This window comes from Lepidochelys kempii, chromosome 2 (assembly GCF_965140285.1).
Source record: "Lepidochelys kempii isolate rLepKem1 chromosome 2, rLepKem1.hap1, whole genome shotgun sequence".
Classification (NCBI taxonomy): domain Eukaryota; kingdom Metazoa; phylum Chordata; order Testudines; family Cheloniidae; genus Lepidochelys; species Lepidochelys kempii.
In genome coordinates this window covers 184,582,084-184,596,860 of record NC_136381.1, presented here as the reverse complement: position 1 = coordinate 184,596,860, position 14,777 = coordinate 184,582,084, and the positions used below count along the sequence as shown (strand labels likewise).

General features: G+C 39.7%; 1 protein-coding gene across 8 annotated transcripts in view; it reads right to left on the bottom strand.

Annotated features, from left to right (window-relative positions):
- TRANK1 (tetratricopeptide repeat and ankyrin repeat containing 1) overlaps nt 1-14,777 on the bottom strand; it is a 92,837-nt gene that overhangs the window by 43,781 nt on the left and 34,279 nt on the right. For 6 of the 8 annotated variants that reach the window (XM_078851719.1, XM_073332988.2, XM_073332987.2 and 3 more), the window contains 6 exons: nt 13,673-13,791; nt 12,290-12,373; nt 6,054-6,192; nt 5,335-5,466; nt 3,422-3,592; nt 2,307-2,468 (listed from right to left, as the gene is read on the bottom strand). In XM_078851719.1, the coding sequence (XP_078707845.1) occupies nt 2,307-2,468; nt 3,422-3,592; nt 5,335-5,466; nt 6,054-6,192; nt 12,290-12,373; nt 13,673-13,791 (807 nt within the window). The other 2 variants (XM_073332990.1, XM_073332991.1) reach the window with 2 other exon arrangements.

The following is a 14,777-nucleotide window of genomic DNA, read 5'->3' as shown; positions in this document are numbered from 1 at the left end:
AAATCAATGGGAGTCTTTCCATTGACTTCAATGTGCTTTGGGTCAGGTACTTGGAGAAAGGGAGTCAATGCAACTCCCCTTCTGTTCCAGACATAATCAACAAGGCTTGGCCACCGCTCCCATTGCATTGTTTTTTATGTTTCAGTAGGAAAATACTCAAGCTCTAAGTTCGGTCTTCACAGTGGTAATGCTGAAAAGCATGCAAATTTTACCTGTAGATAGGTTTCAATATGTATGCAAAATACTTTCTGTGGGTAAATGATCTTTGGGTTTACAGCTCTGAGACTTCATCTGCACGCCAGATAAACAAAAGCAAGTTCATTTAAACCAGACTGATAATATGTACCTCACTCAAACATCCATGGGGAAAGCTTTTATCATTCTTCAGGGGAGGGTGTTAAGACAGGTTTCCCTCCACAAAGAGCTTCTCTTTCTTTACCCTAAACGAAGTTAACAGTTTTCTCAAGCAAGGAAGCACCCTGAAAATATGATAACTTGTATTCAAAATTATGTAGGAATCCTAAGTTTTTTTCAGTTCTTCTCTCTGCTCAAGAAATCCCTTTTACAGCAATGGCTAGCCACATAAAATGACTGTTGACCTGTATCTCAACTGGTAGAAAAGATTTTGTAATACTATCAAACCAGCTTTCCAGGATCAGGCATTGCAACGGAGTTATTTCTCCTTAGAGGCTGCTACTTCTGACGCTCATATCGACACTCTAAGGGTATACATCTACACTTTGAGCTGGGGGGTGTAAATCCCAGCTCAAGGAGATATACCCATGTCAGCTCCGATCAAGCTGGCGTACCTCAAGTACATTATGCACTAGGCACATACTTGGGCAGCTAGCCCCTCCTGCTGTGGCTACCATACTATTTTTAGCGCACTAGTTCAATCAGAGTAGTGTGGGTATGCCCCCTTGAGCTGGTAATCGCACATCCAGCTCAAAGTGTGGACATTTTCTCAGTGTCACAACAAAATGCCAAAGGGCACACACTTCTTCCTTATTGAGGTTGAGAAATTTATAAATGTTTAAAGAAAAAAGAAAAAAAAAGATGCGCCTCTTAAACAGGGCTCATACCAGAATGTCGAACATTACGCAAGTTTAGTTAAACCACAGAAAATGCTGGAGATGCTACCAACCATCAGCTAACTTGTCCTATGTAATTTTTTCTTGCCAGAAACTGCCATAAAAAGCAGAATATATGCATAAGTCTTTGTGCAGTTCTGAATACAAAGATCTGCCCCCTCTCCAAACTCGGTATATTGAAATTAGTAGAATAAAATTAAATCTCCCGGCAAACACCATGGAATAGGTACTAACAGGTCATTAATAGCACAATGTTTAATCGGCAGAAAATGGAACACTAACACACCTCTAGTTTATTCAGTAGGATTGAAAAAATTGTTAAATGCAGCTTTGATTAAGGTAATTTACATTGGTGACAAAGTGGTGGAAAATATAGTAATATTCGTTGCACATAGATGCATTAATGCAGTTATGATGTAACATGGCACAGACATGACAATTATTTAAACACCACCTTTTAGATCAGAGGTTGGTAAACGACGGCCCATGGACCACATCCGCCCTGCGGGACCGTCCTGGCCAGCCCTTGAGCTCCTGGCCCCGGAGGCTACCCCTGGCCCCTCCCCTCCTGCCTCAGCATGCCGCCAGTGCTCTGCTGCTCCTGCTGGGCAGCGCGGGCGGCAGGGCTGCGAGCTCCTGCTGCTCTGAGCAGCATGGTAAGGGGGCAGGGGGTTGGATAAGGGATGGGGGTCCTGGGTGGCAGTCACGGGACCGGGGGGCAGGGGACCTGAGGCCAGGCTGTTTGGGGAGGCACAGCCTTCCCTACCAGGCCCTCCATACAGTTTCACAACCCCGATGTGGCCCTCAGGCCAAAAAGTTTGCCCGCCCCCGTTTTAGATTATATTTGAAACTAGTATACACAGGTTCATGCACTGGTCCTTTCCCCATGTCAAAATTAAAAAACAAAACAACCACCACCACAGGAGTTAAAAGCATAAAAGAACAGACTTGGTATGTTTACAGTCTTTTGCTATGGCGTTAATAATTACTGTATAAATTTAAGTATTTTTTCATTGTAGTGACTTTTTTTGTTTCTGTATTCTTCTTCAAAAAGTTTAAATCAAAAAAATGCAAAACCCACCAACAAGAATAGGAAGTAATATTTTTTCTGCAACTATTTCTGTTACAGATACTTGTGGAAAACATGCTACATGTTAACATCAAATCTATTGTACTATTAAGTTTGTGAAGGGGAGAGATGGGAATTCACTTTACCTTTTACAGTAGACAAAAGCTTCAGAAATCTCTGAACCGTCTCGTGCATCAACAAATTTTTATGCTGTGCTTGGTTTTCAGGACTGCAAAACATCAAGAACTGCTCAAAAGCATCCACAAAAGAGTTGGTTTCATCAACTGAGGCTTTGCTTTTGCTCTTTCCTGAAAAAAAAAAAAAAAAAAGGGTGGGGGGTGTTGGTTAAAAATATAATTATATATACACATTTTATCGGCAGCTTATATGGATAAAGACACATTTTTAAAATAAAAACATAGTAATGTAATATCTCCCAATTTGTCCCATACTCAGGATAATGTACAATGACAGTGTGGTTTACATTAGTTAACAAATGCCCTAAAAACAAGAAGTCCAGCCTCAGCATGAGTTTGCCAGCAGCTTTGCGGAATGTAACTTTATCCAAGTGACAGACCACATAAGAATGACAACTGGAGACAGCCCAAGTAGTTTTGCAACTATTTATGCACCTGTGTAACTTTAAGCAGATGAGTAGTCTCACTGATACTTAAAGCTAAGCACATAAGCAAGCGTTTACAGGACTGGGGTCTGTTTCTTGCACAGAAAGCAATGGGAGGGGCTGACGAACGTTAGAGAGGGGAAGGAAAGTGAAAGGACAACAATTGCAGCAATAATTCAGTTTGGACGTGAACAACTTGGTGGTAGATTTTTATTTTTTTTTTTTTAATTAAAAACAATTATGTTAGGATTCATCACAGAAGCAGCAAGACTTCAGGAGGAATCTATACACAGCCAAAGTAGTAATTCAGCAGGTCAAGGCTAAGAGGGCATTCTGTGCATCAAAGGCAGTTTGAAAAAAACCAGAGGTGGCTATGGGAGAAGCAGACAACAGGGCATTGAAAAGGCATCACTGGCAGAGCAGAGAGGCTTCAGGACGGTGCAGTACGAAGTTAGAAATGTCAGCGGGGTGTTATGTAGGCCTTTGGAGACAAGGGGAGGTAGGGTGGCAACAATAGCACACTTTGATACACTTCTCATAGGCTGTAGTAGGTAAGTTTTTATAGCGTTCTTCTCTAGTGGAAGTGTAACATTTCTGTACATGAAGAATGTCATTTAAAACAGGAAAAGCAATCAGTACCTGGTGATTCCTTAGAGGAAGGAGCATGTCTTGCTAAGTGATTGTTGATTATATCTACTGCCTTGAAGTTTTTGGTTTTTTTCAAGATATCTGCGGCACACCTTGCTTGTGCGTCTGGAATAGTGGGGTCCACCCCAGTATTTAGGAGCATCTGCACATTTTCTGTCTGACCTGAAACATAAAATAAATACAGTAGAGAGTTAGCACAATCTTCTTGTCCAGAATGAAAGAAAAATCACTGCCATGGTTTCAAATGCTTTTTTAATCAAAAAAAGAACAGCTCAATTTTATAGACGCTGTTACAGGAAACAAGGCATTTTATCAATTTGTTTTGGAGATTTTGTGTGTTGGGAGGGCGGGAGAGGAGAGGTTGATTTTTGTTTTTGTTTTGGTTAGTGGGTTGGTTGGTGAAAGAGGAAAGCATGTTCAAAAGTATCGAAGATTAGCGTGAAACCATAGCTGGTCACTAGGTTTTTTTCATATCAGGACTGGCATAAAAATATGATTACCTAATAAGTCTTGTTGCATATGTTATCTCCATTTTGATAAATGACATTACTACCATTCTCTTCAAAGGAAGCTAGTATCCGAATATAACTGCCTCTAAAACATTGCAGAACAAACATTATAGGCCAAACCCCAAAATATAAATTCTGATTCAAAGCTTGACACAATATCTTTAATATACCACAAGAATCTATACTCCTGTCACACTTTGACACATTCCATGATGATGGGCATTGTGTACCCTGAGAGAAGGAGATGTACTCGCTGCCTCAAACAGCTGAACATGTGCTATAAATCACAGCCAAAGCACAGCAAAGAGCAGCATCAGAGAATCAAAGGATCAGCCAGGCAAGTGAAAGGAGCATAAATGATTGCTAGGAAAACTGCATCAGATTATTTCCACTTTCCTCAGACACAACTGCAAGGTTAACAACTTCAATCACTGTATGTGTCCCACTTACTAGAATACCAGGCAAAACTTGGAGAAGAAAAGATTGGGAAGAAGTGAGACACCTTTGCACACTAACACAGTTCTCTTGCTTTTGTACATGTATGCCTTGCCATTCATGTTATTTTAACTAAGTTTTGTCAACAAGATGGCTCTGAAATTTCTTCCATTATCTGTTTTGCAGGAACTGCACTCGCTGTGCAATCAATGGGATAGCTGTGAGAGAAGAAATGCGACTCCTCTACAGCAAACTAAATTAAAGAGTATGAATGAGACTCACACAGATGATCAAAGGGAGGCACCAGAATGCCATTGTGTTTAATGAACAAAGAGCCTAGGGTAACTTCAGGACTGATGCTTACTTCCTGTTGCCACCCAGTGGATTTATTAAGAAATGCAAATAAAAAGCAAAATTAGGTTTCTATAGTTATAAGATAAAAGCATCCACAGAGATGGCGGGGCTATTTGATCCCCAAAAGACAGCTAAAGAAAAGCAGCTCTCAAAGTTTACACGTTTAAGCCAAGACACACTACAAATGACATCAAGAGAAGTTTTTATTTGGTTCTCCCCTACAAGTGGAAAAAATAAAACACAGACTAGTTTGAGGCCTAAATTTTCTTTTAAATTTCTGAGAGCATCAATACAGAAATGGACCAAGAAAGATGTAAATAAATTGCAGCAAGCTGTGGCTAAATCTTAATCAACCAACCAACCAAAATAAAAGACCTTACACAGAATAACTATGCAAAATGACAAAGAAATTGGCCACCAAAGCAGTGCCCTATAATTTTTTAAGTTCTGCTATATTTGCTAGAGTTATAAATGTACACTGAGCCTGCAAGCCTTTTGTCATTCTCCTTGGCATGAAATCAAGAATATCAATGTCTGGAGTTTTTTTCTTTTGCCATAACAAACAAAAGCCTGAGCTAATGAAAAAGTCCATTTTTAATTACATACGTTTCATAGGATATCCACTGGAATGAGAGGCCACGACATGCAAGACTGTGCAACCATCTTGGTCTTGCTGGTTGATACTACCCTTCAAGTCTGGTATCTCATCCAGTAGCCATCTGAAAAGATGGTTCCCTTCTGAAATGATTATAAATTAAAACCACATGTTATTAAACAGCATACTTTGTCCTGTTAGGACAGGATATGGGAAAGTATTATTGCTCCCCTCCCCCTGAGGTGGGCAGACAAGCTATCAAAGACTCTCTTTAAAAGGTAAGGGTGACAGAGAGGGAATTATAGTGTAAAATACCAAGCAACAAATGGTGTCAAGTTGCTTTGTTGGAGATAAAAAAACACACAATTTTTTCCCCTAACATGTGCAACTCTGAATTTGGTCCTGCAAATTTTAAACGTACCCTGATCCTCAGACAAGTTTTTCAGAGTTAACACATTCAGGGTCTGAGATGGTCACATCAGTTACACTTCAGGTTTGAATCAGAGAAGAGAGGGTCACTATTAGGCTCCCAGGACTCCCAGGTACACATGAACTGGACACGTAGTTCAAGTAATTTTTTTTTTTAAAAGAGTAATGACTAGAGCTATGGAAGATTGAATATTTTGGATTTGAGCTTACTATAGATTATAAAATATGAACTTTATCTGCAAATTCTCTGTAGGTTGACTATGGTTGCTTTTGTTTTATACTGACATGGGATGTCACTCACTTGCTTTGATACAGAGGTTGATGATTGCATGAAGTGGGTATGCTCCAATGCTCCCAACATTTGCTCCAATGGTGATCAACCACTCCACCAATTCTGGTACCCTTTCCATTCTCTCATAATGGCCAAACAGGACATATTTCTGATAAAGAAATAGGGAGATATATTACAGTTATATTATTTTACATATGTGAAAGAAATCATCTTTTTAGTCCTGTTTCCTTTTCAGCCCAGGCAAAGTTTGACTACTTAGGAATTCAGTGTTACAAAGGCAAAGCAAATGAATAAATATTGGCCACTTGCCTTATCCAATATTAAATTTAATTACATATATGTATTATTTATAATAGCAACTAGAGCCCCAGACCAGGTTCAGGGATCTGTTCTGTTCCATCCCTGCCCCCAAAGAGCTCTCAATCCAAAGGGTTTATTTTATTTTATTTTTATAGATCTCTCTCTCTCTCACGCACGCACACACAGAATCTCTCTGAGAATTCGGATTTGCAAAAGTTACTGTTTGTGCACAATCCAAAGTGAAAATACTATATACACCCACAAAAACAAAAGCAGCACTGAAAACTCCGCAGAAAGGCATTTTTTCTCTTATTTCCTCAAAAGGGGGAACAACATTTGGGAATTTTCCCTCTTGAATTTTTTACACTCTTCCACATATACAAAAATTCCATGGGAAAAATTTCAGGAGCAAAAACTGGTAGTATTAGAGTTAGATTAACCTAAACACTGTGTACTATTCTGTCCTCTGGTGTACGTGCCTTGTCATGGTGGGACAGCTTGCGTGCTCTAAAGATCCCCAGAGTCTGTGTTGGCAGGGGATTTTTGTTCCTGGTAGGTTCAGCCATGCTGGATTGGTCTGTGGGGGAGGGACCAGACAAAACAGACACCCTGGTCCTCCTGGTTGAGGATTAGGCACAGGGCTAACAACCCTGTCCCGTAAAAAACAAAATATGTTATGGAAACAGTGACAGAAAAATCGACAATTACTGTGTGAGACGGTCTTCAGGAGTCAATGACCCATATGACTGCCAGTGGTGAAAGCTGAAAGAAAGCAACTGGCATGAAGACTGAAGTGCTCAACACCAAGACGAAAATCAAATTTGGTTTTTGGAAGGTACGGACAATGTACGAAGCAGGGAAGCTAGCTCAGGTCACAGCAGAGATTAGACGCTACAGCTTACGCATCGTGGGTGTCAGTAAGAGCAGATGGACGGGATCAGGAAGATTAACAGCAGCCTTGGGAGAAACTTTGCTGTTTTCTACACAGGGTGATGGACAACACCATGAGGGTGTTGCCATCCTTTTGAAGAAGGGAGTGGAGCATTCCCTGCTTGAATGGAAATCCATCAGCAGCAGATTTAGGAGAGCCAGACTGAAAGGGAAACATAATAATATCACCCTGATTCAGTGTTATGCTCCAACAAACGACAGTGATGAAGAAGTAAAGGACAAATTCTACCTTGCACTACAGGTGTAGTTAGAGAGAGTACCACATCACGGCCTAACTATCATCATGGGAGACCTGAATGCCAAGGTCGGTAAGGACAACACAAACAACAACAGAGTAATGGGAAGACATGGGCGTGGCACTATGAATGAAAACGGAGAAAGGTTTGTTGATTTCTGTAATATGAATGACTTAGTCATCGGCGTAACCCTATCTGAACATCGTGAAATTCACAAGCTGACATGGTGTTCTCCAAATAGCAGCGATAAGAACCAGATTGACGATATCAGGATCAATGGCAAATGGTGACGCTCACTGACAGATGTGAAAGTGAAAAGGGGTGCAGATGTAGGCAGTGACCACCATCAGGTGACAGCCTCCATCAAGTAAAACTGAGAAGCGTGGGTCCACCAAACGTTATGATAGTGACAAGCTAAAGTCCCTTGAAATACAGAAAGCCTTCATTCTGCAGTTAAATAACAGGTTTCAAGCACTTGCAGACCTTGATGAAGAGGAGAGGAATGCAGATGAGGAGATCAACAAGAAATGGGACAAAGTAACAGCAATTTATAAACACAGCAGTGAAGCCTGTCTACGCTACAGGCAGAAGAGAAGGAAGGAAGTAGATTACACCCAGCACATGGAATGCCATAGAAACAGATGAGCCCTGAAGAAAAAAAGTTTTAGACATTAAATCCCAGAAGCTAAAGGACAAATACCACAAGCAGTATAGCAAGGCACAGCGGGAGGTCAAATGCCTTGTGAGAGCGGACTAACGGCATATTATTGATAATCTGGCAACACAAGCAGAGGATACAGCTGCTCGTGGTGAACAAGGAACTGTCTACAAAATGACACAGCTTATCAGTGGTAAACAGCAGACACTAACAAACGCTCTAATCAGGAACAAACGAGGATACTTACTAACAGCCGAAAGAGAACAAGAAATGCATTAGACAGAGCATTTCAAAGAATTGCTGAACAGGGAGCCACCTAAAGAGGAAGAAAACATCCAGGAGGCAAAAGAAGATCTTGATATCAACACAGACACCCCAACTAAGGAAGAGCTCATTCAAGCCATCAAATCCTTAAAAAATGGGAAAGCTCCTGGCACGGATAATTTGAATGCAGAATTGTCCAAGGTAAATCCTAAATTAGCAGCATCTATCCTGGACCCTCTATTTACATCAGTCTGGGAAAAGGAAAAAGTGCCGGATGAGTGGACCAATGGGGTTATAGTGAAGATACCAAAGAAAGGAATTCTTAGTGATTGTAATAACTGGTGTGACACCACACTTTCATCTGTGCCAAGCAAGGTACTGTGTAAGATTATGGTCCATCGTGTACCAGAGGCAGTTGATAGCATTCCCAGAAAAGAGCAAACTGGTTTTCGGAAAGGACGTGGATGCACAGACCAGATAGTCACTCTACGAAACATAACAGAACAGTGCTTAGAATGGCAATGGCAACTCTACATAAATTTCACAGATTTTGAGAAGGCTTTGGATAGCATTCACAGGACCAGCCCTACGGCACACTCTGCGGGAATATGGAATTCCTCTCCATGTAATCAATGTCATCAAAAGCTTCTATTTCAACTTTACATGCAGTGTTAATCACAGTGAGCTCAGTTTTGAAGTCAAACCAGGAGTATGTCAGGGGTGTGTCAGGTCTGCAATCCTCTTCAACGTTGCCATCGACTAGGTAATGCGGCGTACAACAGAACACATGCCAAGAGGCATTAAATGGACACTCTTCTCATCCCTTGAAGACCTGGACTTCGCAGATGATGTCGCTCTCCTATCACATACCCAACACCATATACCCAAAAAAACAACTTGACTCAACCCATTCAGCCAGCAAATTGGACTGAAAATCAACCGCAATAAGACAGATATCATGATCTTTAATATTGTCTCACCATCATCAGTACAGATAGAGGATTATGTTCTCACCAGTGTGGAAACATTCACACACTTGGGCAGCACCATCAGCCAGGATGGTGGAACAAGCCAGGACGGTGGAACAAGCCAGGACATCCGGAACAAAATCAATAAAGCCAAGAACACCTTCAGGAGCTTAAATACAGTCTGGAAATCATCAAAACACAACACCAAAATCAAACGCAAGATTTATCAGAACTGTGTATTTTCAACACTACTTTATAGTGCAGAATGCTGGGGAATGAGAAAGTATGACATGTCCAAACTGTCTTCATTTCATACAACCTGCCTCAGAAAAATCTTTTGGCCCACAACAATCTCAAACCAAGATCTATTGACACAATGTAGCCCAGAGGATCTGAGCACCATCATTGCCAAGAGGCGTTGGAGATGGATTTGCCATGTGCTTCAGATGGAAACTGATTCCATCACCAGACTAGCAATAGTAAGATGGACACCTGAAGGCAAGCGAAAACAAGGCCGCCCGAAAACAACATGGTGCAGAGCTGTCGAAGCTGAGCTGAAAAACCTGGGGCACAGCTGGGGAATCATTGAAAGACTTGTCAGAAACAGACAGGAGTGGAGGAGCTTCGTCATTGCCCTAAACGCCAGAGGCTTAATAGGAACGATGATGATGATGTGTACTATTATTGCATAATGGCAATCATGCTAGTAAGGAACACAGTCTTATAAGGTTTACCAGCATCTCTCTCTATCTCTAGGCTTCAGTTCGGCCATCTGAGAAGTATGGCTCCTAGATCGTGGGCCTTTTATAAAAGCCCTCTACACTATGCACATTAATTAAATATAGACAAATTTTTCTGTGGCAATTAGAAGCTATGATCAGCTAATGTGGTTAAATGTCTTTACATTTCGTTTTGCCTTCCCTTCCTTCTCAGGGCTTCTCCTCTTCCCTGCACCATCCATGGAACAGTTTTCCACCAATATGAGTAAAAAACCGCCCCAGTTTCAAAGATGTACAGTAAAAATACTAATTGTGCTGCAACCCACCACATCCCATCATATATGCCCTAGTACAGTGTTAAACTTTTAGCCAGTAAATGTAGCTGTACAGAGCTTACTTTATAGTCCCCTAATTTATATATTTTCTTATACTTTCCAATATCTGATTTCAAACCACTGAAGATGAGGCATTTAACAGCAGTACAAAGAGAACCTTAAGCATAAGCTCACTGTAAAGACTCACATCAACAGCAGGTTCAGTACAATTCCACAACAGAAGGTTTTTAATCCTTTCTGTTAACATATTGCACAATTTGCACACAACAGCAATATGAGACATAAAAGTATCGGATTTAGGTTAAAAAAAACAAACAAACAGAAAGCCTATGGATGGCTAGTTTCATAATTCAAAACAGATTCTGTAGCCCCTGCTTTGACGTTGGAATTGCAACTCATTGATTAGTACCTGTCATATGACAGGGGATGTTAAATTATGCCCTCCTGTGGGAATATTATGGGTTAAATTGTGAGTTAAATTATGCCCTCTTTGAATCTGAGATAACCTATTGACAGGGCTTGATCCTGCACTGCTGAAGACCATGGGAAAGTTGTCATTAAAATCAATGAAAGCAGGATCAGGATTGCAGTGTTTATATAGGCAGAAATGCTCCCTGCTGAGATAAAGCTTTGAAAGGCCCCAAATGCAGCAGAAGCTGTGGGATTTCACAAGAAAAGAAAGAGCAAGTCTATGGAGATGTCATATGAGGGTGAAGGCTTCAAACCCACTGACTGGCACAGAGCAGTTATCTCAGATGAAGGGATTAGGGTTCATGGCCAGTGGATCTATAAATATACCGATCCAGCTTGCCAAATCCCCTTCACACAGGGACCAACAGCCATGGCTGCATCTTATTAGCTATAGCAGTTGCTGTGGAATAGCCATGCTGGTGTTCAGCACCCTACCACTAGATGGGGGAAGAGAAGGGAGTATTCTATCCCCAAATCCTACATATATCCCTCGAGTAAGGCCCTTTACTTGGATTTTGTAGAGCGGGCCAGGAATTACCCACCCACAGTGCATAAAAATGCACTCTGTCTAAGCATGGCAGAATTCGATTTCTATTTGTTTATAACTTTGCCAGATAATATCCATGTTTCTTTTTAGGCATATTTTTCATTTTTATTTATTTAAATTTTCACGGCCGTGGGAAAGGAGGTCAGACAACTATTTAATTAGAGTGGATTTTGCGATTCAAAAAGTTAAAGCTTCAGAACCATTAAAAACACAAATTGTCAACATCACATTTCAAAATATGTAAAGAAAACATCCTTAAATCAAACTCCAATAAGCTCTCAAACAACATTTTTCTTACTTTGCGTATCTGTAAATTTTGATTATCCGCAGAAATATTTTTTCATTCGTTTGTGTGTGTGTATAGTGAAATCAGCATTTACCAATAAAAATCTAATCCTTCTAAACCTATGTCCAATGCAGATTATAAGTAACCTCAGGCATGAAATGCTGTCAATTTAACACAGCTGCCACACTCTCACAATTGATTTATCAACTTGATTTTATAGTGCTGGTTACCAAAGCTGACACAAACAAGCTGCCTATTTTTTGTTACAGAATTAGTGTATTATACAGCTCATTGAAAAATTTCTAAAATTTTTGACAAAAAAGGGGACAATTTCAGACAAAATGTTTTGACCAGCACTAATGACATATGTTTTTCAAACTGATGTTTGTTTAATCTGTGCTCACTCTTATTCACAGAATATTAAGTTATTTAGTAAAACAACTGTGGAAAAAAAAAGAAAAAAGACAGTCAGTCATCTTGTTAAATAAAATACATGCGACAGCACTGTACCTCAAAAAGATCCTTCAGTGATAAATGAGTGACTCTCAGATTTCTCGGCAACGTGTCTCTCTCAGTGGCCACCAACATCAAGGACTAGGAAAAACAAATATTTATGAGCCTACAAGCATTCAGAAATTAATTTTAAAGTTTGTTTAAATGCATCAACAAATGTTAAAGGGAAAAATCTGACCGGTCCTCTCTACAGATATAAATGTTTATTACTGCCTATCGTTTGTAATAACCTATCAGATTCTCAAAACACTAAAGCTTCCTTTTCCTTCTAACTCATTAAATCCTTTAATTTGGCAAACACATTTTCCCCACCTGAGCTTCTCATCAGGCTAAGTCACTACAGCGCTGCAGCATTTGCCATCGTGTTTATGCTCCAGCATCATCAGTGACAAAAGCATCTCTCTGGCAACATGTGTTTGCTTAAGATTCAACTGGTGCTCTGAAGCAGGAAACACTATAGACCAGTGCTACAGATCTCAGTGGTTCAGAAGCCAAATTAGCGATCAACATTACCCAAAAGAGCCACTGTAGTGTGACTTCATTGTTTCATTTACTATAGTGTTATATATTCATATTTAAGCAGTATGACAGGGGAAATATTTAGTTTATATAGATCATTCTCACAGAAAAATGACTGATCAAGTATTACTCTTTCATCAACTACAAATGGTTAACATCATGGCAAGAGCATCCTGATTGGTTAATAATTAAATCACACAGTGTTTTAATATTATGCTGCCAAGAGCCACAGGACACACATTAAAGAGCCACTTGCAGCTCACGAGCTTCAGTCCAAGTATCACTGCATTACATGATCTGTCTAGATGGTTACTACATCATTCAGAATTTAAAGAAGTACCATCAACTTCAAATCTGGTCTGTAAAAAAAAAAAGTGAGAATTAAATTAAATTGCAGACACTATACCCACTAGTGAGTTTTCTAGCTAGTTTTTGTGGTTTAGCAATCATATATTCCTATTTTTGTTCTCCACTTCTCTGTTGCTGTGTTAAAGACCCATACTAATCAGAAGACTGACTGGTCATACCAAAGAAACAGTAAAACAGACCATAAATGCAAATTAAGACAAATATTTTTTTCTCTAACCTCTTTCAGTTACAATCATTTGAAGTGTCTTGTAACCACAATAAACAAAAAGAAACACAAATAAGTTTTTGAAGTTGACTGTGTCCCTTTAAAAAGGGAAAGAGAATTTTAGAAACCATTTTCTACTCAAACTCTAAAAATCAAGACATTTGCACAGGGGAACAATAATTTTAGATTTAAAAAGCAATTAAAGAAAATTAAAGCTTATTTTTGAAAAAAATAAAATAATAAACAAAACAGATTTACTAATATTCCTGGCAAAGAGATAAACTTACCTGCCACATTCCTTTCTTGGCTAGTTTTTCTATTACCACCTGCCAAACTAATGGATCGAATCTTTCATTCAAAATGTTCTTAAAAATGGGAAGAAAATATGGTGCTATATATTTTTCATCTAAGAAAATAAGAAAAGAAGCTTAAGTGTTTAGCATATGCAACTTTTACAAGCTGTGCTCTCCAAGTACATCAATTCATTTCAGATCGTCAATTCTTCAGTAGTGATTAACCCATTGAAACATTTCAAATTAGAACATACAATTCACATAACTAATACTGGTGAGATGTCTGCTCAATAATTAGTAAGTGTGCATTATTTTCAGAGGCCACAGATTTAATTAACAATGTGAAATTAACCATTTGCTTTTGAAAAATCTCTGAAGCCCATGAAAAATCTAAAACCTTCCACCAGTTTTTCTATTTATTGTGTATGAACAGAGAAGTTGATGTAAGTAACCAAAAACTCATTTAAAACAGGAATGAGAGTGCATGAAGCAATTGAGAGAGAGGCATTGTTGGAAGCCAGATGGCATGTCCTTGGGCTCTCTCTGGCAAAGCTTGTAAACCAGACCATTGAGCAACAATGGAGGAGGGAACATAGGAGCTTAGGAGAGAAGGGTCTGACTCTGCCACAGAAATAAGTAGTTGGTGGGATGGGAAAAGCCAAGTATCCTTTCGCATGTGTTCTTTTCCCTCTTCCCACTGCTACCATCACAGGCCTTTCTATAATTTGCTCTGGGAGAATATTCCACAACTTAATACATCTCACTGTAAGTTTTTCCTGATGTTAAGCCTAAAATTTTCCTCTTTCTTCATTACTCTTAGCTATTCCCTGATCTGCCTCACTGACAAGGAAAGCTGCGTGGGCTGGAAGAAACCAGTACAGCAGTGTGATTCAGCCCATCCTTAGTTCTAGTCTTGGCTCTTCCCTGACTCTTTGTGGCCTTGGGCAAGTCACTTCACCTTTCTGTCTCACCTTCCCCATCTGTAAAATCCTGGGGGGATAGGGATGTTGTGTAAATTAATCAGTTGATGTATGGTGCTTTGAAAATACCAGAAAAATGCTAAGGATTATTAACTGACTACTCGGCTTCTCTGGTGCTT